Source organism: Mustela nivalis, assembly GCF_964662115.1.
Source record: "Mustela nivalis genome assembly, chromosome: 7".
NCBI lineage: Eukaryota > Metazoa > Chordata > Mammalia > Carnivora > Mustelidae > Mustela > Mustela nivalis.
This window is the reverse complement of record NC_139026.1, coordinates 124,933,108-124,959,736: the sequence shown is the minus strand read 5'-3', so window position 1 is coordinate 124,959,736 and position 26,629 is coordinate 124,933,108. Positions and strand designations below refer to the sequence as shown.

The following is a 26,629-nucleotide window of genomic DNA, read 5'->3' as shown; positions in this document are numbered from 1 at the left end:
GATGGTGATTTAATACAATAACTGTCTTGCCCTCTTTCTTTCTTTTTTCCTTTAACTGGAAGTGTTCCTCTGTGTCATGACAACACTTGGAAAGGAGTGATATGGGTATGATAATCAGATAGGTTTCATCCTGTCCTTATCCATTAGTAGGGATTGTATTGTATCAAAGTAGTAACTCTTTTATTTTCTGTGACTTTAATTTACAAGCCAAAACTGTTCGGAAGGAGCCTGGCAGCCAGAGCATCAGGCTGCATCCCGTTCTCCCAAGAAACACACACAAACGTCATTGATCCTAAAAGTGTGTGTGCATGCTTGTGTGCATGTGTACACACATACAAATGACAACTACGTAGAGGTGATGAATATGTTAATGAATTTGATTTTGGTGATCTTTTCATAGTGTATACATCTACAAAAACATTAAGTTGCACACTTTTAATATATACAGTGTTCACATGTGGAAGATATTTTAATAAGGCTGTTTTTTATAAAGCATGTGTGTGTTTTGCAGGAGGATCGGGTGTGGAGATGAGACTGTGAAATCTTCACTGTGTAGCCTGTAATTTCCTGATCTAGAGCCTGTCTGTCCCTCTTCAGTTGCTTTGCCCTGTCTACTGCTGTGCTCTAGCTCTGCTGGTTTCCTGCCAGATTCTCAAACACACCCAAGCCCTTTCCTGCCTGATAAGACTTCATACTTACTGTCATTTCTGACTGATACTCCAGTTTGTAAATGGATGGCTCCCTCTCCCCATCAGGTCCTACTTAAAGTGGTGCCTCAAAGACCTTTTCCTCAGCTATTCCTTCAGTGAAATTTTCACAATTTCATAACAATAATCACTCTATAAAGATCTTTTCATTTGCTTTTTTTATTATCCCCAGTGAATTATAGACTCTCTGAAGCCAGTGACATTGTTTTTCTGGGTATATATTTGGTGTTCAGTAAACATTTGTTGAATGAACGGCCAATTTAACCAGAATTGTAAGCTTTTCTAAATCATGCTTTTGCTTTTCTTTAGCTGTTAGGAAGAACTGGGGAATGAAAGCCTGTTTTCCTCCTAAGATCTTAGTGGGAAAACAGTACTGGCTGTATATTCTCCTATTATATATTGCGTTAGTGTTCTAGCAGTAACTGGTATTTTTAAGATTTAAAGATTCTTTTAATGGCAGGACACAATACAGTGGTACTCGGATAGATGAAAGGCAGAACTGTCTATTACTTACACCTCCAAACAAGGGAAGGCTACCAGACAGGGCCACAGAGGGGATTATACCGGTGGACAGCGCAACAGTGAGGGGCGACCGTAGGTGGCAGCTTTGGTATTGGGTGTTGGGATGGAGTCAGCTAGGTTTCATGGGCTCTGCTTGGATTGGAAAATTTCAGTGAGCTCTAAGGCTTAAGGCTGTTTCTTCTTGTCTGACACCTAGCTGCAGGGAGCTTAGAGCCATACACAGTGGCCCAGAGTGTGGGAGACCTGGAAGGGAAGTGGTTGGGATGGTGTGATTATAGCTTTTGGAAAAACTATTGTTACACTGGTGTGTTCATCTGTACATAACTGTAGACGTTCCTCTGAAAACCTGTATACATTTACTTTTCACCAAACATTTAGAGAAAAGTATTAAGGAAATCATTGTGTTTGTATTAGTTTTGTGAATCTGAACATTTCCGTGTTAATATTGTAGCAAATTGCTCTCTAGAAATTAACATTTTCATATCATTTTGACTAGATGTGTTCATTAACACAAATGAAAGTCTCTTTACACACACATACAGTGAAGAGGATGACTCTGAATGCTTTTGATGGTGCCCCCTCTTTTTTTTGTTAATTTAATTTAATTTTTTTTAAAGATTTTATTTATTTATTTGACAGAGAGAAATCACAAGTAGAAATGGAGAGGCAGGCAGAGAGAGAGAGGGAAGCAGGCCCCCTGCCGAGCAGAGAGCCCGATGCGGGACTCGCTCCCAGGACCCTGAGATCATGACCTGAGCCGAAGGCAGCTGCTCAACCCACTGAGCCACCCAGGGGTGGCCCCGCTTTTTTAAAGATTTTATTTCAGAGATAGAGAAGAAAGCACACAAGTTGGGGGAGGGGTAAAGGTAGAGGGAGAAGCAGACTCCCCACTGAGCAGAGAGCCCAATGCCTGGCTTAGTCCCAGGACTCTGAGATAATGACCTGAGCTGAAGTTAGACACTTACCTGACTGAGTCACCCACCTTTTTTTTTTTTTTTTTAATAACTCACATAAAACTCACCATTTTACAGTGTACTGTTCAGTGATTTTTCACAAGGTTGTACAACCATCACCACTTACCTAATTTCAGAATGTTTTTCTTAACTCTCACAAGATACTCAAAACCCATTAGTGGTCACTTCCTCACTCCTCCCCAGCTTCTGGCAGCTTTATTTCTCTGGAGTTTTGCCTGTTCTGGACATTTCATCTAAATGGAATTGTACAATGTAGCCTTTAGTGTCTGGCTTCTTTAACTTAGCATAATATCTTCAGTGTTCATTCTTCTTTGAACTTATATTAATACTTTGTTCTGTTTATGACCAAATATTCTGTTGTATTATATGCCGGTTTTGTTTATCTGTTCATCACCTGATGGATATTTGGGTTGTTTCTGCTTTTGTGCTACTAGAATAACACTGCTAGAAACGTGCATATGTATAAATTTTTTGTGAACATGTTTTCATTCCTGTTGGACATATACCCAGCAGTGAAATTGCTTGTCATGTAGTGATTATGTGCTTTATTTGCTGAGGAGCTGTCAGCCTGTTTCTCTCAAGTGGCTGCGTTATTTATGCACTCTTACTTATTTATATTAGTGTAAGACACTTAATGAGTTCATTCATTTATCTTTTGATCCTTCTATGTATTATACTCATATTTTACTTCTACCTTAATTAAATACACACAAATACACACTCATTTTCTAAAAGGGAAATTAAATAATCATTAAATTTTTCACCCAAGAGGCAGCTACCACATGAGTCAGAAAGCCTGAGTTTTAATCCCAGCTCTGTACTAGTTACCTGTTTGAAATCAGACAAGGCACTGATCCTTTATATTTCTGTTTCTGATGTAAAATTGAAGGACTTGTGCTGAGCACCTCTAAAATCCCTTCTACTATGAACCTGTGATCAGACCTTTTCCTTTGTCTTTGTCCTTTGCTCTTATTTTCTGTTGTCCCCAAACCATCATCCTTCCTGCTCTTCTGGTTCACCATTGCCATTAGCACATCCCGTTCATCCTTCTCATCAGAGGACAAAGATACTGGTGTTTTGTATTCTCTTGTATTCACAAGAGAGTGCTTATTTCCCACTTCCTAATGATAATTTAAATTCCAAAGGGCCATCGTGGTGTTTGAAAGCAGGGAATCCTATCAGGGCTAATGACGAATAAGGGAAGAATTGCCCTGACTGCTTCAAGTAGCCACTTGGCATTTCCCCATTCAGGGGAGTCTGTATGAGAAAAGAAAATAGAGCAAGTGGGATTGGTATGGTTGTTTTTAAGTTGTAATCTCGGTCCTCATAAGAGTATAGAATTAATTGATATGAACATAATGGGATTTCCCAAGTCTTCTTGTTTTGTTGTTGTTGATTTTAAACTTTCTCAGTCACACACACACAAAAAAACTTTGGATACTGTGTTTTTTATAGATTAAATATATAGACTTGAGACAGGCTATAACTTTTTGTACAATTTAAGGAGACTTCATATTGTAGAACTCTGAATTACCTCCAATCATGAAGAGTCAAGTAACAGGATTCTTTTATATTCTTAGATATTTTGTAGTATATATTTTGCTTTAGAGAGATTATTATATTGTCCCAGGTTCTTTGAAGACATGATGTGCTTAAGGATTTTTCTCTTTCCTTATTTATTAGTAAATATATTCATTTGTTAATTTATAATTGTTCTTCTGATAAAGTAATTATTATCAAGGTTATAGTTTCAGGATTTGACCACCACGCTAAAAATCTAGAACATTTTGTCTAGCAATTTTAGTCAAACCTGAGAATGATTCTTAGGGCTAAACTAAGTTTTTCCAGCTGAGTTAAATCTGTATTATTGTTACTCTGATGTAAAGGTACGATATAAGCTTAGCCCTGACCGTCTTTATAACATTGACTTTTACATTTGGCATTTGACCTTTATGGGTAAGGCATTCTGGCACAATACATTATTCCATTTAAGTATGAATTGGACACTTCAGTTACGCTTCTGATACTCATGGGCAGATACTCAGCAGGCAGTATAAAATTTTCATTTGTTTGTTTATCTTGCTACATTTGTTCTAGGTTGGTTCTTACTTGAAATCTCCAAAATTCCCTATTTGGATTGTTGGCAGTGAAACTCACCTCACCGTATTTTTTGCCAAGGTATGCTTATAGCAGGATTTTTTTTTTTTTTTTTTAAGTATGACATCAGGCAACAAGTAATCTAAGTCCATATTTAGTTTGGATCTTCGTGCAAAATTCAGTGTATTCCTACTAACAAGTGGATTGTTCCAAAACCTAAAAAATTAATAGTAAAGAAAATATTATTACACTGCTCTAGTTTTACAGTTATTTTAGTAAACTCTGTCATGATTTAGTTATTTCTTTATCTTTTGTAACTTCAGAGCTTTGGCTTTTGATATTTTTCAGAAATCACTGTTAAATAACTAAATTTAAAAGTTTTGGATTGCTCTTTTGTAGAAAAGATAAGAATCTCATTTATATAATATAAAATTTTAGTTAAAACATCTAGGAAAATATTTTTAAATCTATTAGTAGTTCAGTGGTATAGAAGTGATCTTTTTAAGATGTTATGTTTCCTACAATTTTGATATATAAGGTTATAATATTGACATAGATTAAATGCATTTGAATATGTTTATTTTAAAATTCTTAAAACAAACCTGTTTCTAAATTTCCTCCTTTAACAATAGTACTTCTTTCTCCACATAGAGTGGTTAGAGCTTTGGAGTCAGACAAACTTCATTTGAATCCTAGCCTTACCACTTCCGAACATCATTCAGCCTCTTTTCCCAGGTCTTTAAAATAAGGGTTTCTGGTAATACCTCGCTCTTAGATTTGTTATCAGGTTTAAATATATAGTGTTTAGCAGTACCTAGTCCAAGTTAAGTGCCCAAGGAATCTTGGCTGTTGCCATCCGCCTCCCCACTGCCATCATTATTCTGCATTTAGTAAACATGGAGTTGCTGATGTTGGAGTAAAGAGAAAATCTAGAATTGTTTATTTTGATGTTCTTTTTGTCTAGAGGACTTTCCTGATTACCCCATACACTTTTTTAGATTGTACCTGTTAGTGTAATTTTCCTTGTGTCTGAAAAAGTATGACTTGTATAAATTGTGCCAAGGAGTGAACTGATAGTGCGAAGTTGTGTGGGTCTATTTCCTCACTTATTACTGGATTACTTTTAATGTGCTGTCAAAATCTAGTGATTGGATTTAGAGTGAGTACTTACCTTAAACAGAAAAAGCTATAAAATATAACTCAAAAAGTACAGACTTTGACAGAACTACAGTAGTAAAAAGTACTGATAAGTTACATTTAGTCTGAAAGCTTTTGCTCTTTATTTCCCTCCTAAAGTAGAAAAGAAGTTAAAAACATAATGTAAACTATAGAAACTGGACAACTTTGAATTCCAGAGGGAGGATTTCACCATTTGACTAATTTTTGTGTCAAGTGTTCTAAATTTCCAGAAAAGAAAATCAGTTCCAATTTGCATGCAAAAATGTAGTTTCAAGCCAATTATTATTTTTATCTCCAGCTCCATATTTTAGCACAGGAAAACTAATGAATTCTATGAAACACTTTAAGTTTCAAATACAAAAGATAATGAGATGAAAATACTTTAAATCTTAAATTTTATGATTGACATTTAAGAAATGATTTTGTTATCAAGTAGCAGAAGAGATTTTACAGAAGCTTAATAGAAGGAACGGTGTCGGCTTAGCTATGTAAATACAGACACTTTGTATTTTAGCATCCAAATATCAGGTCTGTTGATAGATACCTTCTTTTCTATGAAACATACTCTTCCTACCCACCTGCGTGGTTTTTTTTATATTTTCCACAGCATTTGATCTCTTGTGCAGTTGAATTTATCACACAGTGCATTGTTCCTATTTCCCGTACCTTCTGTGTGTGTGTCCTGTGACCAGCAGTGAGCCGTGTTCAGGACAGGGACCCTATCATTCATCTTAATCACAGATCTCAACCACGTGCAACAAAATGTTGAATGAGAGACATGAAGTGCATAGAGAGAAACAAAAACCCCTACCACACCACACCCGAAAGAGCAAGCTCCGTGTATGCCCTCTCAGTCAAATGAGGTTTTCAAATCTCTGTTCATTTGCATCCCCGGAGCTACTGATAAACCAGACAGGAAAATGCACAAACACAGAAAGTGATTAGAAAGAATTTTATGGTAAGATTTTAGTTCTTCAACTGTTATAAGTCCTAAAAATCACAATTATCAAGTACCTTATTTCTCTTTTAGAAGTCCTGAACTTTAAAATGATTGTTTTGGTACTTACCTTTGTATCTGTGGGTCTGATACATAGTCTGGCACATAATATAGGGGATTCATTAGTTCAGTGAATAAAGTCTATGCCTAAATTTTCCACACTTAGGTTCCAGTGATAATTATATCTTCTTAAAAATATTTTTTCATGACTCATCCTGAAGCTGCTTAGAAGCATGGATACTTCCTCTTCAGTGAATTTTAAAACAACTGAATTTAGATTGTTTGAACATGGCTCTTTCAAAAGAGTTAGAAGTAAAGAAATTTTCCCTTTGAGATAAAAGATTGAAGATTACCTAAGTAGTAAATGAGATTGGTGATGCTTCATAATATTTATTAGGTCCAGTTGAAAAAAATTTTTTTAAAGATTTTATTTATTTGACAGAGAGAGATCACAAGTAGACAGAGAGGCAGGCAGAGAAAGAGGAGGAAGCAGGCTCCCCGCTGAGCAGAGAGCCCAGTGCGGGGGCTCGGGGCTCCATCCCAGGACCCTGGGATCAAAAGGAAGAGGCTTAACCCACTAAGCTACCTAGGCGCCCCAGTTTAAAATTTTTTCTAAATAAAGCATTTCTCTAGTCTTCATAATGTAGAAAATACTGTAAATTTGTTGTTCTGTACATTATAAGACCTATTATTTGATCTTTCTTTGATATTTCTATATTTGAGCAAGTAATTTTGATTTTGTTTTTGTTACTCAAAGAGTAATGTGGAGGTTTGTTTTTCTTATTCATTTTTGGTTTTGGTTTATTTATTTTGGGGAGGTTCACTGACTTTATGTTTCATGGCCTGAAACAAAGAGCAGCATAATGTAAATCCTGAGGTCTTTTTCTGTAAAACTGATAAGTTTGTATGGATATGTGTTTCATTTGCTGACCTATTTGTACTGATTATGATTAAGGATAAAGCATATTTAAAGGTCACAATTTTCAAAGTAAACTGTAATTTAACATTTTAAAATGCTTTTGAGGGACACCTGGATGGCTCAGTTGGTTGAGCCAGCTGCCTTCAGCTCAGGTCATGATCCCGGCGTCCTGGAATCGAGTCCCACATCGGGCTCCTTGCCCCGCAGGGAGCCTGCCTCTCCCTCTGACTCTGCCTGCCACTCTGCCTGTGCTCGCTCTCTCTCTGACAAATAAATAAATAAAATCTTTAAAAAAAATAAAAATAAATAAAATAAAATGCTTTTGAAAAGCAATGTAATTCTTCATGTGATACACCGGAGGTGATGGTAGTTGCGCCTGTTATCATTCACATGTCTATTCATTTGTCAAATATTTACCTGGCATTATGCCAGGTGCTGTGAAGACTGTGGTGTAAAAATAGATGGGCTCCTGTTCTTATAGAGGTATATATTCTAAAGGGGGAGGCATTCATTAAGGAATCATTTATAAAACTATAAAATTATAACTGATGAGGGCTGACAAAGCACAGGTCTATAAAGCTCTAAGAATGTACCTTAGTTTTGGAAGACTAGGAATGTTTCCTAAGGAGAACTGATGTCTACAGTGAGCATCGAGGCATTAGTAAGGTGAAACAATGGGAAGAGGGGAAAAAAGCCTTCCCTAGACCAGAAATAGGAGCTCAGCACTATGGTGGGAACAAACTGGAAGGGAAGAGTAGGAGCACAGAGGATTTAGAGGGCAAGATGTAAGATGAGGGTACAGAAGCAGAAGCAGGTCTTTGACTAGAAAAACTGTTCTGGGGAGATAGGAAGGAAAGAAACAGGATTAAATTTGCATTTTGGAGGACTATGGCTAATTGTGGAAAATAGACCTACTGGAGGATAACCTAGGGAGTGGGTAAAGAAGACTTGTAGTATTCTGGGTAAGCAGGGGATATGATTTGGCCAGGGTGATGATGGTAGACATTGATGGAAGTTCATAAATTTGAGAGATTTATTCCTGAGGTAGACTGACAGGACTTGGTGACAGATTGAATGGGATAGATAGAGGTAGAGAAAGTTAATGAGATGAGTGTTTTTAATGATTAATCTTAGAGTCTCAGAAAGAGCTCAGCAGCTTTGCTCTTGTTGAATTCACCCACTCGTGATTACAGCAATTAATGCTTCATTTGGCCACTTGGCCCAGTCAAGAGTAAAGACTGAGACACTGTAGTTCCAGGTCTTAATGGGCCAGCCACATGCCACAGTGCGGTTTACAGTCCCGCCCACACTGGCAATGCCTGGAATGCTCACATGAGAAACAAATCAAAGGAATAGGGGAAAAGGAACTCAATAAAATAAATTTTAAAAAAAGAAAAAATGGAGATAGTATAGGACAGTGTAGGGATCAAAAGAAAGCTTCAAAAAACCAAACACTTTAAGAGAAGTTATTATATCCATGAAACTTTGGAGGCTATGAGGAAAGGACATTTGACAGACAAACTAGAAACTGAAATCTTACTGAAAGAACTGAAAGACAAATTGGAGAAAGCTCTCCCCTACATCATTGGCTGTAGCTTCCTAACGGAGAACTATGCTGTTGCCCTTCAAGGAGCTGTGGTATCTATTAAAATGTAAGTCACTTCCTGTTACTCTTAATCTCTGAGCCCTACATTGGTTCGCCTTCATTAAACATAAAAGCCAAAGTCCTTAGAATAACTTAGTATGCTTTGCGTCACCTCATCTGATTATTTCCCCATTGCCTTTCTCATCACATTTCCTACTACTCCCCCTTCCTGTCTTGCTTAGCCATGCTGATCTTTCCTCCATCCAGTTCAGGAACGAGGCAAGCCCTTTGCACGTGCTCTTCCCTTTGCTTAAAATGATCCTGCCTCAGATGTCTATAGAAAGGGTTCTTTTCTTCCTTCAGGTTGGTATTCAAAAGTCACCTCACTTTCCCTGGCTACCTTTTCTAAAATGTCAACCCCTTATCCCCCTGCCTTTTCATTAACATTCTCACAAATATAGATATATTTTAATTGAGGTGAAATTCACATAACAAAAATAACCATCTTCAGGTGAAGAATTTAATACATCTTAGAGAATGGTGGTTGCACAACATACATAGAAGCCATCCTGTGTGAGTGGGAGTTTTATGCTTAGGTTACAAGCTAGTCCTCCTTGGTATCAACTGTGGGGAGCGCGTAGGAACTGAGAGTCATCAAGCAGCAGGGGTCCCACAGAACTCTGTAATAAGGGGATGTGGGTGAGGTAAAATGCAATGCATAAAAGGACTTCTTCAAAGAAGGAAGCTTAATTTTCATTAAGGTGGAGAGTTCTCCAAGTCATCTGAGCCATGACAGAATAAAATTTTCAGATCTGTACATTGTGAGAGAGCTTGGGTAGTATGTTAAAAGTCATCATACTATAGTATTTTTTTTTAATTCAAGTACCATGGAACTTTTGGTAAATTGAAAACTTAAGAACTTACTGTGCAGGTAAAAGAAATGATTTTGAGTAGTAGATGCTTGATACAGAACCTCTATTTTTGAACTTACCTTTCTTGAGTTATTTCCCTTGATTTCAAAAAAATGGCTCTTATTCTTAAAATAAGGCTGAGTAACATGTTTAAATCAAATTTTAGGAGTCAGGTCTTTTCATACTGAAGCATATATACTTTAAATACCCAAGTATCACCTGAGAGACTATTTGGGCAGTTGTCCACTTACCTTTCTCTTCTCTCTAACCATCATTTTACCCACTGATTCCTTGCCTTCCTTTTTTTATATTTTAGTTTTAAGATTAAATTATTTGGGTCATTTTTATTATTTCCTCTTGAATTGGAACTGATTTTGAAATTAATTTTTAGAGCAAATTCAAGATGAGGGCTCTGTATTTGAAAATATGATTCTCTGATTTTGTTAGAATTTTATGTGTATAAAGTAGGTAAAATAAATGTCTTATTTGTTTTTATTGTGCATCTCAGTCTCAGTGTGGAATGACAGCTGGTGGTTTAATATAAAAATGGCTGGAACCCACCTATATAACATCTAGTTTCATCTTTGGAAGATCAGTGACTAATTTCCCTTGTAATCCATTTCATGCTGTCTTTTGAAGTTGGAGAGATGAGTTTTACATCCCTTTTTGTTCTCTTTTATGGTTATAAAAAGGACTCGCTGTGTATGTGCAGAGTATCACCTTTGACCTTTCGTGTGACAAAAGCAGTTTTCCTTTTAGGTAAGAACACATGAAAACACATGACCATTGAAACTCAGAATATAGAAAGAAACTGAATTGAATGCAAAGGAGGAACAAAACATGGATCTGTTCCTTCATGAGCTGACTGCTCTTTCTGTGGTGTCTGTTACTGGGAGTCAGTTTAGAATTCTTTCTCCAGGGTAAGCTCCTTTTGTGTGTTCATCCTTGGGTGTAACGTTAAGAAGACTACTGCGATTAAGTGTTAGGTTTCTTTTTTTAAGAGTTTAAAAACTGGACAGCCCTACTTGACCATTAACATACATTTCTCTACATGTTATAAACGCAGTTTAAGAAAAAGTGAAACAATACTTTAGAGACTTTGTTATAAAGAAAATTCAGCCTCTGTGTATCATTCCTGTTGGGTCAAAGTCTTGGAACTTGGAAGGCGGGTAAATTCACAGTCAGATCTGTAACACGTAAAATGTTGCAGTTTGGATTTTGCTGTATTAATGCAGTTAGTCACCCCATCCATTTATCTTAAGTAAATTTGTGAGTTTGTGTTTATGTTTCAGTGCCATGCCTTCTCTACTACAGAGAGGAAATGGATTTGAGAACTGAATTATTTATTTTTATAGTTAAAGTCATAACTTGTCATGTATGCTTTTAACACCTTTTCTCTAATGTAAGAATAGCATCTGGTATTTGAATGACATGGAATGTTTGGGTAGAAGTCTATATAAATGAACTATTTTCAGTTTTTAAATTATTGAAAAACTGTGAATTTTTTAACCATAAGCTGTTTGCTAACTGCTTAGCACACTTTGGAGCTACCCCCCATCTCTCTGTAGGGTTATGCCAAGGATTTGTACAGTCTTAATAAAGCATTTCTTTTTGGCTGTTTTTATCAGAGATCTTTCAAAATGTATTATAAATATTCTTGCCTCATTCAACAAAGTGACAATGAAATTGCTCTTACGTTCTCTTTCATACTACTCTGAACACCTTTAGGCAGCTGTTTCTGTATCTGGCTTTTATAATTTTTAGGATTTTGCTTTTTCTCTTTGTTCATCATGTCAGTCATGTCAGCCTGCTGGCTAGAGGCCATCCCTCTTTCCCTTGCAATTCGTGTGTAAGAGTTTTTTGTTACAGTAGAGTTAGACAATCTTCCAAAGGTAATATGTTGTTGATAAGACCTACAGGTGTTCTGTCATGAGTAAAGCCTATGAGTGTTAATTAGAGTCAGCGTTGATAGGTCGACGTCTCTAGGTGTCTGTGTGTCATTAATGGAAATAATTGCAGTCAGTACATTGGATAGCAGAATGGAGCAAAAGGTCTTATATCATGTATTTAATGTATGATAGTGTTAAGAAGTTTGTGGTTTTCTTTTTCTGTACTTTTATCTGTGTTACCCTCGGCCCAGAATGTGATCAAAATCCTGCTCATTGTTCATGTTCTAGCCTTGACATTTTTCTTGTTTTGTTTTTTTTTTAAAGATTTTATTTATTTGACAGACAGAGATCACAAGTAGGCAGAGAGGCAGGCAGAGAGAGGGAGAGGAGGAAGCAGGCTCCCTGCAGAGCAGAGAGCCGGATACAGGACTCGATCCCAGGACCCTGAGATCATGACTTGAGCTGAAGGCAGCGGCTTAACCCACTGAGCCACCCAGGCACCCACATCTTTCTTGTTTTGACTCTTGCTTCTCTTACTCCCTTGCTGCTCCTAAAATTTCTTCCAGCTGTCTACCTTCTTGTGATCACTGATGTTAACTGCGCTTTACCTGTTTTTCCCACAGGACCCAGTATAGCTAACATTAGACATTGTCCTAAGTCCTATTGAAATGCATAGATGAATGATGCAGTGTAGTCGTTTTCTGTTTGCATTTACTGAGTGGTGCCTGTGTCAGGCATTATGCTAACCATCTTGCATGCAGTCCTGATTTAATCCACAGGTAACCCTGTGAGGTAAGTACCATTTCTCATCTACAGCTAATAGTCTGGGGCCAGTGACAAATAACCTCTCCAAAGTTACATATTAGCGCCAAAGCCAGGATTCAAACTCTAATCTTCTGACTCCGTAGCTTTTCACTATTTCTATTCCTTAGGATAACAAAAAACAAATAATTACACCAGGACAGAGTAGAGACTGGAAGAGGGGAGAGGTGGGTGCACAGGATATGATACTTGAATGTAAAGGACATGCTAAGTTTTTGACTTAATATGAAATGAGGGCTGTATTCGAGACTTGGAGAAAAGAATAAGCAAAAAGGGATGAGATGGTGGGATGTGATGGTCCACGCTATATTTGGGGACTAGTAGTTCATTCTGTATGGCTACACCATCCTGGTTGTGCCAAAAGATTAAGAAGGAAGCGAAGGTTGGGATCAGATCTAGGACTAGCTGGAATAATCCTTTATTCCCAAACTATCTTCGTTCTATAATGTCTGCATGCTTAGCTTGATATGGAAGGCTTAACATGCATTTCCAAGGCATGAGTGTAAAGCATGTACAAGGAAGCTGAATAACCTTCATAATGAACAAGAACTTTTCCATAAAGCTCTGCTAATACTTAGAGTATTAGAAATTTGAATATTGTGACTATTTTTCATAGTCAAACCCTGTTTAATATAAAAGAAAGGATTTGTGGGTGGCGGGGTTGGGGGTGGTACAGTCTGGGCTGTCCCTCACTTTGCATTGACACTAAGGCAAGCCTGTCAAGCTTAAATTACATAGTGGTGTGTGGCCTGCAGTGTAATTCTTGTAGACCTTCATTTTCATATGAACCATAGAAGGTCTGTATATGTGGAGATTCCCCTTTATGTGGCTTATATTATAATCGATGTTGGAGGGTAAACATGAAGGGAAAGACAAGAGGAAAAGGTAGGCCAACTATGAACAGGAAGAGCAAATATACATAGCACAAACAAAATAAAGCCCCAGCCAGAATATGAGGTTTTAATTCCATTTGCCAGCTTCCTGAAGTAGTGACCCTGAGATCTCAGTGATTTATTCCATATTCAAGGAGGCAGTGAGAGCAGTCCACCCCAGGCAGGAGGCATATTTGACCACTAGAATTGTCTAGATTTGCATGCATGCGTTGGTGATCATAGAAGCATTTCAACAAGGTGAGTTTTGTTATATTTAAATTGTCTGTAGACAGTGTACCCTGTATTTGCCTATACTGAGTACACCACTCCCACCATACCCTTTCTCCTCAAACACACACCAGAGCTTATTTCTCTCTTAATTTACATGGTGGTTGCAGGTGTGTTCCATGTACCTTCTTCTAAGATCTGGAGTGAAGGAGCATCCTGTCAGAAGGTGCGATTCTCCTGGTAAAGGGAAAAGAGAGACACTGGCAAAGCCACAGGTGGCCCTTGAAGCTTTTAGGAGCTAGCAGAATGTCACTTTTGCTTATCCTGCTCTGACCAAAAGAAGTCACCTGGCCAAACCTGACATCAGTGAGGGTAGGAAGTAGACCCGTCCCACAGAGGTACTTCACAAGCCCATAGCCACAGGCTATGCAGTTCACATGCAGTTTATATTATATATAAATATAATAATATTTATATTATTATAAATAATGCTCTTACAAGGCAGGGAGCATAAGAAATTGAGAACAATAATGCCATCTAGCTCCATAAGTTACATTGTGTCCACGTGATGTAATAGAGTTTAAAATGCTTCAAATGATACAAAGTCTTTACTTAGAAATGAGGAGGAATTTTCTGACTGATTTTTTATCCAGGTGATCATTGAATATTAACTAACCATTTAAAGAAGTCAGAAAATCAGTTTTCTTGAATTATGTAGGTATTGATGTGCTGAGAGAGGAATGGCTTGGGTGAGCTGTTCTCTTAATGAAATTCAGTAGTTAAAAGGCTAACAGTTTTTCTCCACCTGGTTCTTCACATAAGCAAGAGAACATGAAAATGCTTATAGATATCCAGCAGAGTCTTTATTCAGAGTGGATGCCTTAGGCCTTAGGGATGAATTCTCTGGCAGAAACCAGTTGAGAAAGACTGATAGGATTATTAAGGTGAGTTGTGTAATTATGATAATAGGGAGAAAAAGAAGCCATTCTTTAGTATTAATAATAGTAGTGATTCTACTTATGCCTGTATGAATTCCTCCTCCTGCCTTATTTCTACTTGTACATTTAGAGTTTGGTTTTTTGGAGAAAGAGCCTTGAAGGGCTTTTCTTTCTGTTTCTCCTCTGACTTTTCTGCTAATGCAACACAAATGAGCACTACATAGCAGTGGGCTGTTGTGGAGAGAGCTGGGGGCTTTTGCACATTTGGGGAGAAGTAATGGAAGAGCAAGGAAAAAGTCCACTGCCCTAGCTACTGTCAGATGACGTGGCATCACCCGAATTGTTTCTAACAGTGGCACTGAAGAATATTATGTACTTGGTAATTGATTTGAAATCTGTCTCTTAGTGATTCCCAAAATATTTCCAGAAGTATAGTGAGTTTTAAAATCAGTATGAAACATCAAGTGATTTTAAAATGAAACGTTACTTTAAAGTTTAAAGGGAAATTATGTACCAGCTAACTTTTTTCTTTTGAGGGCCTCTTCATGGCACTAGGTAATGTTGCCTATGAGCTAAAATGTAACATATATGTGTGGTCATTCCTGAAGTTAGGTAAAACTCTGAGGTTCTTTGATTACTTAGGAGATTTATCTTGATAATGATGAAAGGTATAACGAATAAACTGTAAAGACCTTTTTTCAGTAATGAGCTACTTATACCTAGCCAACAAACTGAACACAGGCCTTTTATTTCAGTAGGTGTTTAGAAGGATAGCTCGTGTTACAGGATTTTAAAAGGTTTATGGTGAACAGCGAATAATTATAGTAATAGGGCAGGCAGAACTGCATGAAAAAGAGATACTTGTTTCATGACTATAGGATATTAGATAGTCCCATGACAATGTGGCTTTCTTTCCCCCCTTCTCTTCTATAGCAGTTTGCCAGTTAAGGAAAGTTAGTTGAGGCTAGATAATTTTAAAAGCTATATTGTTTAGCAATCCCTGTTGGCCAATAAATTGGCTAAATAGAAATTGTTTGTTCTAATATTCCTCTGATAGAAGCATCAGATTATTATATTTAACCAAATAGAGAACTACTTTTAGAGTAAAAATAATTTTGATGGTAAATCAGAGTTTAAATAATGAAAACAATATTTAAATATTTAACTATTGGGTTTAGTATCTTTTCCCAGAGGGGGTACCTAAAAGAGTTTTTGATGCAATATATGTGGAAATTTTGTTCTACTTAATAAAGCTAGTGATGAAGAAAAGAAAATGCTTACTGCTAGCCTTGTTGACTTGGATAACTTGGAATTACATCTTTGGAAACTATAACTGAATGGTTTCCTGAGGATGGGGGCAGGGGTTGATGTATGGTTTGGATTTTATTTTAGGAGGTAATTCCTTAATTTTAATATTGTTCATCAACATAAACATACAGTAGCATATTTTTCTCTCTTCCGTTTGATTGTGACCATACACACACACACACACACACACAGAGCCTAGGTCTTTCTTTACCATTTAACAGGCTTGCCAGCCAGTATTCAGAACATTGTGGGTGTGTGGGTAGTTGTATGCAAAATATGTATTAAATATAGAATCTAAAAACTATTGCTATATGGAGTCCTTGAAATGGAAATCCGAAGGGTCAAGTTCTCACATTCTTCCTTGCAGTTCTACAGCTGTTACATGAGAGTTCTCTGTCTTCATCTTTTATGTTTAGCAAGAAAAATACAGCAATTGTATCACTCTCTAAAATATTTTGTCTTTAGATTATAAAGGACACTTTATCAGTTGAATTAATTCTTCCCATTCAAACTTGCTATGCAAGTATGAAATATATTTGACATTTAATATATTACCAGATTCACCACTGTTAAAGATCTTTAAAATAGGAATCTTGTTCAGAAGTGTTTAAGTTAAATAAATTGGCCAAAATTAGTATTGGCATTTGTCATTTTAAATCAAATTAGAAGTTAAAAAGAGTTCAGCATGGAACACTTTAATGGGAATAGGTGGATTTATAACTTTTCCAGATTTCATCCATAAACCTTTAAACAGTATATAAATTTAAACAAGCTTTAACAAAAGATCATTTTCTCTAATAATCTAAAAAGCATGTAAACAATCAAAAACTTCAAAAAATCAGATTGGAAGACTGTACTGGCTTTGATTTTTGGATATAGACTATTGGAATGTTTTCATTGGAATTTCTTGTGGGGGGCGGGGCTTTTCCTTTTTCCTCCCTCTAGCAAAAACACATCTTAAAATGAGTGGTATGATTAAAAACAATTTCTAGTGGGTTTAGCAGATTAGCTATTAGTGTATCATTGAGACAAAAGGAGCAAAACAAGATATTAAAAAAACCATTGATGACAAAATTTATTATTAGTAATGACTGTTAGAGTTGCTGGGCTCATTATGTGGAACCTGACCAGTGCCACTGGTTGTATTTTGGGAGGAGAAAAGGGATTTCTGTTTAGGTGGTCTGCATCTGGGTGGTTTGCTCATATCCAGTGTTTTGAGCTACTTCTTTCATACTTCTGAACTTCAACCAAGAAACTGTCTAAATTCCTTTTCTACCATCCTCCATTCTGACATCTTTGAAGTGATCTGCTGTCCTCCATTTCCATGTCTTGCTTTGTAGGTTTTCTAGCGCTGGCTTCCTCCAGTGCTCAGGTCCTGCTCCCACTGGCCTGTGAGCAGCTTGCAGTTGGCAGGCATGGAGTGCTGGTGGTGTGCTCAGCATTGGGAGAACGCCATGTGCTCTACTGGGATATATAACCGTCACCTCCTAACCCCTCGTGTTCACAATCAGATGCATTCTGCCATCAAGGCTGATTTCCCTTCCTCACAGCTTTTCTCATAGTTCTAGTCCCCCACCTATGGCTCTACTAATTCCTTCTAGGATTCCCTACGCTCTTTGTCTTTGAACAGAGAGCCAGAGAATCTTTTTTGTAAAATCTATTAAGGTATACCCAGATGTGTCAGAAAGTTGTTGAATAAGTGCCAGTGCACTTGGAGAAATAATATATTCTCAGTGGGTCAGCCATATGTAAATTTTACAGTTTTAAATAACATACAATATTTATTGGAACACATCCATGCTCATTTGTTTATGTATTACTGTATTGTCTTGCTGCTGCGATCATGTGGCCCTATTTACTCTTTGGCCCATTACAGAAAAAGTGTGCCAGCCCCCATTCCAAATGAAGATTTGTTAAAACCAGATTACACTGGGAGTTGTGCCCACGTGTCAAACGATCTTCTAGATCAGACCAGCATATATAGCCTCTTCAAACAAGAAGAATACATTTTCTAAAGCCTAAGTATTTTGTGTGTTCATAACCAGAGGCAAGAGATACACAGTGAACATTTTTCAGTAAGTCTTAAATTTGTCTTCTCTGTGTTAGCATAGTACATTTTGTTTATAGCACTCGTAAATAAGGCATCAGGTAGTTCACTTTCAGTTCTTTCACACACCTGCATTTTCTGACCTCTTTAATGCCAGAGAATTTGATAAAAACTTTTTCTGTGGTTAAAACTGGAATCTTCTTTGTTAGCTTTGTAGTAATTTCCCAAAATTTAACTTTGTAAGAATATTAAAGGAGTGCTTCAACCATATTCTCTGCCACCTCTTCCAGTAAAGATTTTCTTTTGTGACTGAGAAAAACAGTACTTCCTTTCCCGCTATTAAATCGTATTTATATTTAGAAAATCCAAAGTCCTGTTCTAACAGGTGTTTTAAGCTTTTCCTCATCACTTAACTAATAACAAAGGTTAAAATGCAACACCTGGTTAATAGAAAAAATGTATCCTCCTCTTGGGCCAGTATAAGTTTACCCTTGGGTAAAATCTCATCTGCAGCTCTACCTTCTTATCCAGAATTTCAGTGATAAATCCCCAAATTCCAACAGCCATTCTAAAGGGAAGAATTGGAAAGAAGTGAGGTTGGAAGTAGTCAAGGAAACTAAAACCTGTGGTGGACTACATGGAGAAACTTCTGGAATTACGGTTGAAAGTGATAAAAGCAAGTAGGGGGATCATGGTAATAGTCCCAGTGTTAGTAATTGCGCCCTGAATCAGAGAGCTGACATGCAGTCCTAGCGTCAGTACGAAGTTAATGATAGGGCTAAGGCTGTACTGGTGATGTATTCTAAAAAGGAAAGTGTTTTTAAGAAATTAGGCTAAATAAACACTACCCAAGAATCTCGCATTATCATCCCAAATTACGAATGCATTCTTCCTTTGACCCAACAATCCTGCTCTGGTGCTCTGTCCTACAGATAAAACTGCATGTATGAAATTACATGTTCAGGTTTCTTTGGTGCAGCAGTGTTTTTCACAGCAAAAGATTAGACATTATCCAATTATCCATCAATGAAGGACTGAATCATAAGATCAGAAAGTGATTGAAAGGCCAGATGAAAATATGTCACATGACATATATCTCCGAAGTAATATTGAAAATGCAGAAAAAGTTGCTATCAAGGGATAGTAAATGCGAAAGAATTGTACATTCCCAAATCTTACTGTGTTATAAAATAGCACTTTTTTACTTTATTTTAATATGTGAAATACGTGTAAGGGCTTGCATCTGTTGTTCTCCCATCTGACTTCTATTCCCGTTCAAACTCAAGTATCTTATCTCATGAAAAGACCTACACTAATTGATTCTTAAGCTTTGTTCTTTCATCTCCAAGGTAAAGAGGGGGTGATGTGGTGATTAGGACAAAAGTGAACTATAAAAATTTATTTCCACAGAAGAACAGCATTTCAAATGGTATTTAACACTTTTATCCTATAACTTGTTAAAAAGGATTCAAGAAGGTAAAAGGGGATAGTTAGAAACTTGTTCTCTGATGAGGTTTGTGTGAGTGACCACAATTTTAGACAAAGGCTCCGATCAACGCTATGAATAGAGGAAAACAACTACAGCCCAGAACCTAGATTTCTGCCAGTAAAGTAGAATTTCATAACAGTTTAAATATGTGGAGCAAAGGTTTGTGAAGAGTCTAAATTAATGTTGAGTTTTGTGATCATTTTTGATAAACTATAATATTGCTTCCTACATAAAATTGCTTACTATAATGTAATTATCTCTTCCTATAGAGAATTTTAAATCTACTTTCTAGACATTTCGTGGCTAGGTATTGCTATAATATACTTACTAAAGTAATAAATACTAAATGCATTTCTATGTAATTATTTACTATCCTATATCTCTGGATTTCATTTTTAAATATTTGAAAACTAGGTATCTTATAAGTTATATTTTTATTTGAACAATAATTAAAGCAAAAGTATGTCATTACTTTTTGCAGGTTGCATTTTATAGTAATTATTTAATATTAGACTTCTCAAGTGTTTTTATATGAAGCTTCAGTATCATGCTCACGACAATTGCCTATGGTTGCCGTATTATTCCCATTTTCCCAATGTGTGGTGAAGGCCCAGAGAGAGTTTGTGGCTTAGCTAGTCACACACATGATAGAAATATCACTCAAAATCTTCTGACTCCAGATTTCCTCACCCTAGCCTCATACTTGTTCTGTTTATTTGTGAGGCCATGGTATTACTGTGTCTGGTTGATAGCATGCTTTTTGTCTTTTCAGGATATGGCTTTAGTTGCTCCTGAGGCTCCTTCAGAACAAGCGCGGAGAGTTTTTCAAACCTATGATCCAGAAGGTAAAAGATTTTATTATTTTATTATCAATGGCTGAGTGTTTTATATCTTTATATATTTGAAGTGGATTGATACCTGAGTGTTACTCAAAAGCATTTTTGGATTATTGAATGGGTGGCATTTCTTCAAATTTTTAAATTGGAAATGTGAAAATGGGAACAAATAAGGATGCTTAATGAATTTTAGGTATACAAATTTGATAATTTATACATTGCAGAATGGTAAGTATAGTAGCATTAGCTAACACCTCTGTCATGTCACATAATTATCATTTTTTTGTGGTGACAACAGTTAAGATTTAGTCTCTGAGCAACTTTGAAGTTTATAGTACAAAATAATGTACTGTATACAATATACACAATACAAAATATAATCGCTATGCTGTGCATTAGCTCTCCAGGACTTACTTATCTACTAGTTCTGAGTAATGTCTTAAACACCTCCCCTGCTCACCTACCTCCCCAGCTCCTGGTAACCATCGTTCCTAATCTGGCCTTGGTATCAGAATAATACTGGTCTCATAATATGGTTGAGGAGTGTACCCTTACCTTGAGTTTTTTTGGTACAGTTTGAGAGGAACTGGCTTTAATTCTTTAAGCATTTGGTAGATTCACCAGTGAAAATACCTGTTTCTGCAGTTTGTTAAGAGGTTTTGGGTTACTTTGTCAATCTCCTCTTTGTTACCAATCTGTTCGGATTATCTGTGTTTTCATGATTCTGTCTTGGTAGTTTATATAGTTCTAGAAATTAATTTATTTCTTCTAGGTGGTCTAATTTGTTGGTGTATGATTGTTCATAGTATTCTGATACTTAGTGTTTCTGTGGCATCAGTTGTAATGTTTCCTCTTTCATTTCTGATTTTGAGCCCTCTCTTTTCTTGGTGTATATAGCTAGAAGCTTGTCTAGTTTTTCAAAAACAAGTTGTTAGTTTCCTTGATCTTTCCTATTGGTTTTCTGGTCTCTATTTCATTTATTTCCATTTTGATCTTTGTTATTTCCTTATATTCTGCTAACTGTGGCCTTAGTTTGTTTTCTAACTTCTTGAGGTATAGCATGAAGTTATTTGAGATCTTTCTTACACTTCTTTTAAAACTGCTTTTGAGGGCACCTGGGTGGCTCAGTGGGTTAAAGCCTCTGCCTTCAGCTCAGGTCATGGTCTCAGGGTCCTAGGATGGAGCCCCTTATTCAGGCTCTGTGCTCGGCGGGGAGCCTGCTTACCCCCTACCCCGTCCCCCGCCTGCCTCTCTGCCTACTTGTGATCTCTGTCAAATAAATAAATAAACTCTTGAGGGTGGGGGGGCCTGCTTTTGCAGCATCTCATAGGTCTTAATATATTGTGCTTGCAATTTCATTTGACTGTATTTCTTGATTTTCCTTTTGAGTTCTTTAACCCATGGGTTGTTCCGGAGCATGTTGTTGAATAGCCATGTATTCCAGATTTTCCTTGTTACTGATTTCTAGTTTCATTCCCTGGTGGTCAGAAAAGACCCCTGGTATGATCTCAGCCTTCCTAAATTTGCTAAGACATTTATTTGATCTATCATGTGATCTATCGTGGATGTTCATGCGCACTTAAGAAGAATATGCCTTCTGCTGCTGTTGAATAGAATGTTGTGTATATGTCTAAAGTGTCATTTAAGTCCATTGTTTGCGTACTGATTTTCTACATTGATCATGTGTTTGTTGTTAAAAGTGGGGTATTGAACTCCTCTACTCTTATTTCATTGCTGTCTAAAATTCTCCCCCATCTGTTAATAAGTGTTTAATATATTGAGGTGCTCCAATATATGGTACATAAAGGTTTATAATTGTTCTATCTTCTGAGAAATTGATCCCTTTATCATTATATTGTGACCACCTTTTCTCCTGTTAGCTTTTTACTTGAAGTCTATTTCATCTGATATAAGTATAGTTACCCCTATTCTCTTTGGCTTCCATTTACTTGGAAAATCTTTTTTTGATTCTTCTGAGAGTCCTTCAAGATTAAGTGAGTCTTTTGTAGGCAGCATTTGATTGGGTTTGTTTTTTTTACCCATGTAGCCACTCTTTTAATTGGAGAATTTAAACCATTTAGAGTAGTATTTTGATAGGTAAAGACTTATTATTGCTATTTTCTTAGTTGCTTTCTAACTACAGTTATATAGTTCCTTTTTTCTCTTGCTGTCTTTGTGACTTGACTTTATAGCAGTATGCTTTGATTCTTCATTGTTTATTACAGGTCTTTGCTCTGTGATTACTATGAGGCCTTCGTCCTATGTCTTATAGCCATCCATTTTAAGCTGATAACAGTTTAACTTCAATTACATAATTCAATTATGTGCCCTGCTCATAATTTATTTTGATGTCCCAGTATACATCTCTTTATACTGTGTATTCATTAACATAATATTGTAGCCATAATTATTTTTAACACTTTTGCCTCTTATATGCTAGAGTTCAGTGATTTACACACCATTACAGAATGAGAATGTTCTGTTTGTTCATTGAGGTATAATTGACGTGAAACAGTTTCAGCTGTACAACATAATGAGTATGTATATTGTGAAATGATCACAGTAAGTCAGGTTAACATCCATCACCATACTTAGGTTTTTTTCTTGTGGTGAGAAGTTTTAAGGTCTATTCCTTGAGCATCTTTCAAATATACAATACAGTATTACCTGCAATCACCCTGCAACACATTACATTCCTAGAAGTTACAGCTTGGAAGTCTACACATTTGATGCCCTTCAACCTGTACTTCCTCTGTCCCCTACCACCAAGGCCTCCCCCCCGAAGCAATTAGTCTCTTTATCCGTGAGTCAAGTTTTGTTTTTAGATTCCACACATAACAGAAATCACATGGCATTTGTCTGATGTATTTCACTTTGCATAATACCCTCACCTTCCATCATGTTGTAGAAAATGGCAAGATTTCCTTTTTTATTGATGAGTGATATTCTATTTTGTGTAATTTTTTTTTTCCATTCACCCATTGATGGACACTTAGGTGGCTTCCATATTTCAGGTATTATAAGTAATGCTGCGGTGAACATGGAGGTGCATATATGCGAGTTAGGTTTTTAATTTTTTAAGGAACTTCCCTACTATTTTCCAGAGCAGCTGCACCATTTTTTATTCCCATCAACAGTGCATAAATGTTCCTTTTTCTCTGTATCCTTGCCAACACTGGTTATTTGTTTTTTGATAATAGCTATTCAACACGTATAAGGTAATATTGCATTATGGCTTCAATTTGCATTTACCTGATGGCTAGTGATATTGAGTACCTGTTCATATACCTGTTGGCCATCTGTGTATCTACTTCAGATCAATGTCTATCCAGATCCTCTACCCATATTTTAATCAAATTAATGTTAGGGGATTTTGCTCTTGAGTTGTAGGGGTTGTTCATGTATTTTGGATATTGACCCCGTATCAGATGTATTATTTGCGAATATTTTCTCCCATTTGGTAGGTTACCTTTTCATTTCATTGATTGTTTCCTTTATTGTGTAGTTTTTTAGTTTTGTTTTTTTTTTAAGATTTTATTTATTTATTTGACAGACAGGGATCACAAGTAGGCAGAGACACAGGCAGAGAGGAGGAAGCAGGCCCCCTGCCAAGCAGAGAGCCCAACGTGGGGCTCGATCCCAGGACCCCGAGATCATGACCTGAGCCGAAGGCAGAGGATTAACCCACTGAGCCACCCAGGCGCCCCTGTAGCTTTTTAGTTTTATGTATTTTTGCTTTTGGTGTTAAAGTCCAGAAGTCATAGCCAAGACATGTCCTAGAGCTTACCACCTATGTTTCATAATAGGACTTTCATGTTTTCTGATACTCAGTTATTAAATGGATTAAGTTTTTATGTATGGTGTAAGACAGTGGTCCAGTTTCATTCTTTTGCATATAGCTCTCCAGATTTCCCAATGCCATTTACAGAAGAGACATACTGTCCTTTCCTTGTTGTAGATTACTTTGTTGTAAATTAATTGGCCACTTGTGGGTTTACATCTCTGTTCTGTGCCATTATTTGTCTGTTTTTATGCTAATACCATACTGTTTTGATTACTGTAACTTTGTAATGTACTTTCCTATCAGGAAGCGTGATGTCTCCAGCTTTGTTCTTCTTGCTCAGAATTGCTTTGGGTATTTGGGGTCTTTGTGGTTCCATATAAATTTTAGAAATGTTCATTCTAGTTCTGTGAAATATGCCATTGGTATTTTGATAGGGATTGCATCAAATGTGTAGAGTGCTTTGGGTAGTACAGACATTATAACAGTATTAATCCTTCCAGACCATAAACACAGAGTAGCTTTTTACTTGTATCTTCACTTTCTTTTCATTAAAGTGTTACAGCTTCCTTATTAAATTACATTCTTCTTGATATAGTAGTAAATGGAATTGTGTTCTTAGTTAATTATTAGTGTATAGAAATGCAACAGATTTTTTTTTTTTTTTATATTCTGCAACCTCACTGAATTTGTTAAGCCATTTTTTAGTAGAGTGTTTAGGGTTTTCTATATAGAATGTCATGTTCTCTGCACATAGTGACAGTTTGACTTCATCCTTCCCAGTTTGGATGACTTTTCTTTTTCTTGCCTAACTGCTTGGTTAGGACTTCTAATACTATGTTGAATAAAAATGGTGAGAGGGGACATCTTTGTTCCTTACCTTAGAGAAAAGGATTTCAGCTGTTCACTATTGAGTGTTACAGTAGCTGTAGGCTTGTCAAACATGGCCTTTATTATGTCGAGGTAGTTCCCTTTATATCTGCTATGTTGAGAGTTTGAATCATGAATTGATGTTCAATTTGTTAAAGGCTTTTTCTGCGTCTATTGAGATGATCATATGATTTATTTTAGCCTTCATGCTGTTAACGGGGTATACTGAGTTGTGGATGTCAAACCTTCCTCACATCCCTGGAATAAATCCCACTTGATTGTGGTATATGATACCTTTAATGTATTGTTGAATTTTATTTGCTAATACTTTGATGACGATTTTTGCATCTGTGTTTATCAGGAATATTGGCCTACAATTTTCCTTTCTTGTGCCATTTTTGTCTAGTTTGGGTATCAGGATAATCATGGCTTCCTGAAAACATTTGGGAATATTCATGTCTTTTCTACTTTTGGAAGAGTTTGAGAAGAATTGGTATGTATTCTTCTAACATATTTAGAATTCACCAGTGAAGCCAGCAGGGCCTGGACTTTTGTTTGTTGACAGACTTTTTTGATTAGTGATAGTTTCCTTATTCACAATTGGTCTGTTGTAGATTTCTAGGAATTTATCCATTTCTTCTGTCTAGTTAATAGTCTCCTCTGATCATTTGTATTATGTGGTATCAGGTGTCATGTCTTTGATTCTGATTTTATGTGAGTCATCTTTTATTTTCTTGGTACATCTAATTAAAGGTTTCTCAGTTCTCTTTAAAAAAAAAAAAAAAGAACAGCTCTTCATTTCATTGATATTTTTCTGTTTAGCCTCTATTTCATTTATTTCCACTCTGATTATTGTTCCTTTATTATTTTCTTTCTAGTTCCTTGAGGTGTTTGACATAAACAGTCTTCTATTACACTTCCAGTAGAGAATTTTGAATTTGACTGTATATTCACCTTTACCAGTGAATTTTATACTTACATTTTAATGTTACTAATTTAGTGTCCTTTGATTTCAGCTTTAAAAGCCTCATTATTTCTTACAGGGTAGGTACATGGTAATAAACTACCTCAGCTTTTGTCTCTCTGGGAATATGACTACCCAGCAAAATTGTCATTCAGAAAGGAGAGAAAGTATTTCTTTTGAGCACTTGCTCTTTGAGCCTACAAGTTTTCTGCTGAAAAGCTACCTATAGCCTGATTGAGATTCCATTATATATGATGAGTCTTTTCTTCTGTTGCTGCTTTCATAATTCTGTATTTGATTTTTGAGAGCTTGATTACAGTAATATGTCTTGGTGAAGAAGAGCTTTCAGGACCTTTGAACTTCATGTACCTAGATATCCCCTCTCGCTTCCCAAAGTTTTCAGTTCTGTTTTTTCCATATGGGACTCCCATGCAGAATTGTAGAGAAGACGACTATGTCCCAAATGAAAAAAAACAAGACAAAACTACAGGGGAAGAAAAAGGGCTAAACATAAGGGAGATAAACAGTCTACCCGATAAAGAATTCAAAATAATGGTCATAAAGACACAGTGGATGAAATCTGTGAGCACTTACTCAAAGCGATAGAAATTATAAACATAACCAGCCACAGAGGAAATGGTAACTAAAGTGAACAATGCACCAGAGGAAGTCAAAAGAATGGGGTCAGCAGTCT

General features: G+C 36.5%; 1 protein-coding gene across 4 annotated transcripts in view; it reads left to right on the top strand.

Annotated features, from left to right (window-relative positions):
• MINDY3 (MINDY lysine 48 deubiquitinase 3) overlaps positions 1–26,629 on the top strand; it is an 82,400-nt gene that overhangs the window by 40,686 nt on the left and 15,085 nt on the right. For 3 of the 4 annotated variants that reach the window (XM_082739048.1, XM_082739051.1, XM_082739050.1), the window contains 2 exons: positions 4,301–4,381; positions 20,257–20,329. In XM_082739048.1, the coding sequence (XP_082595174.1) occupies positions 4,301–4,381; positions 20,257–20,329 (154 nt within the window). The remainder of the gene's footprint in view (positions 1–4,300; positions 4,382–20,256; positions 20,330–26,629) is intronic. The other variant, XM_082739049.1, reaches the window with a different exon arrangement.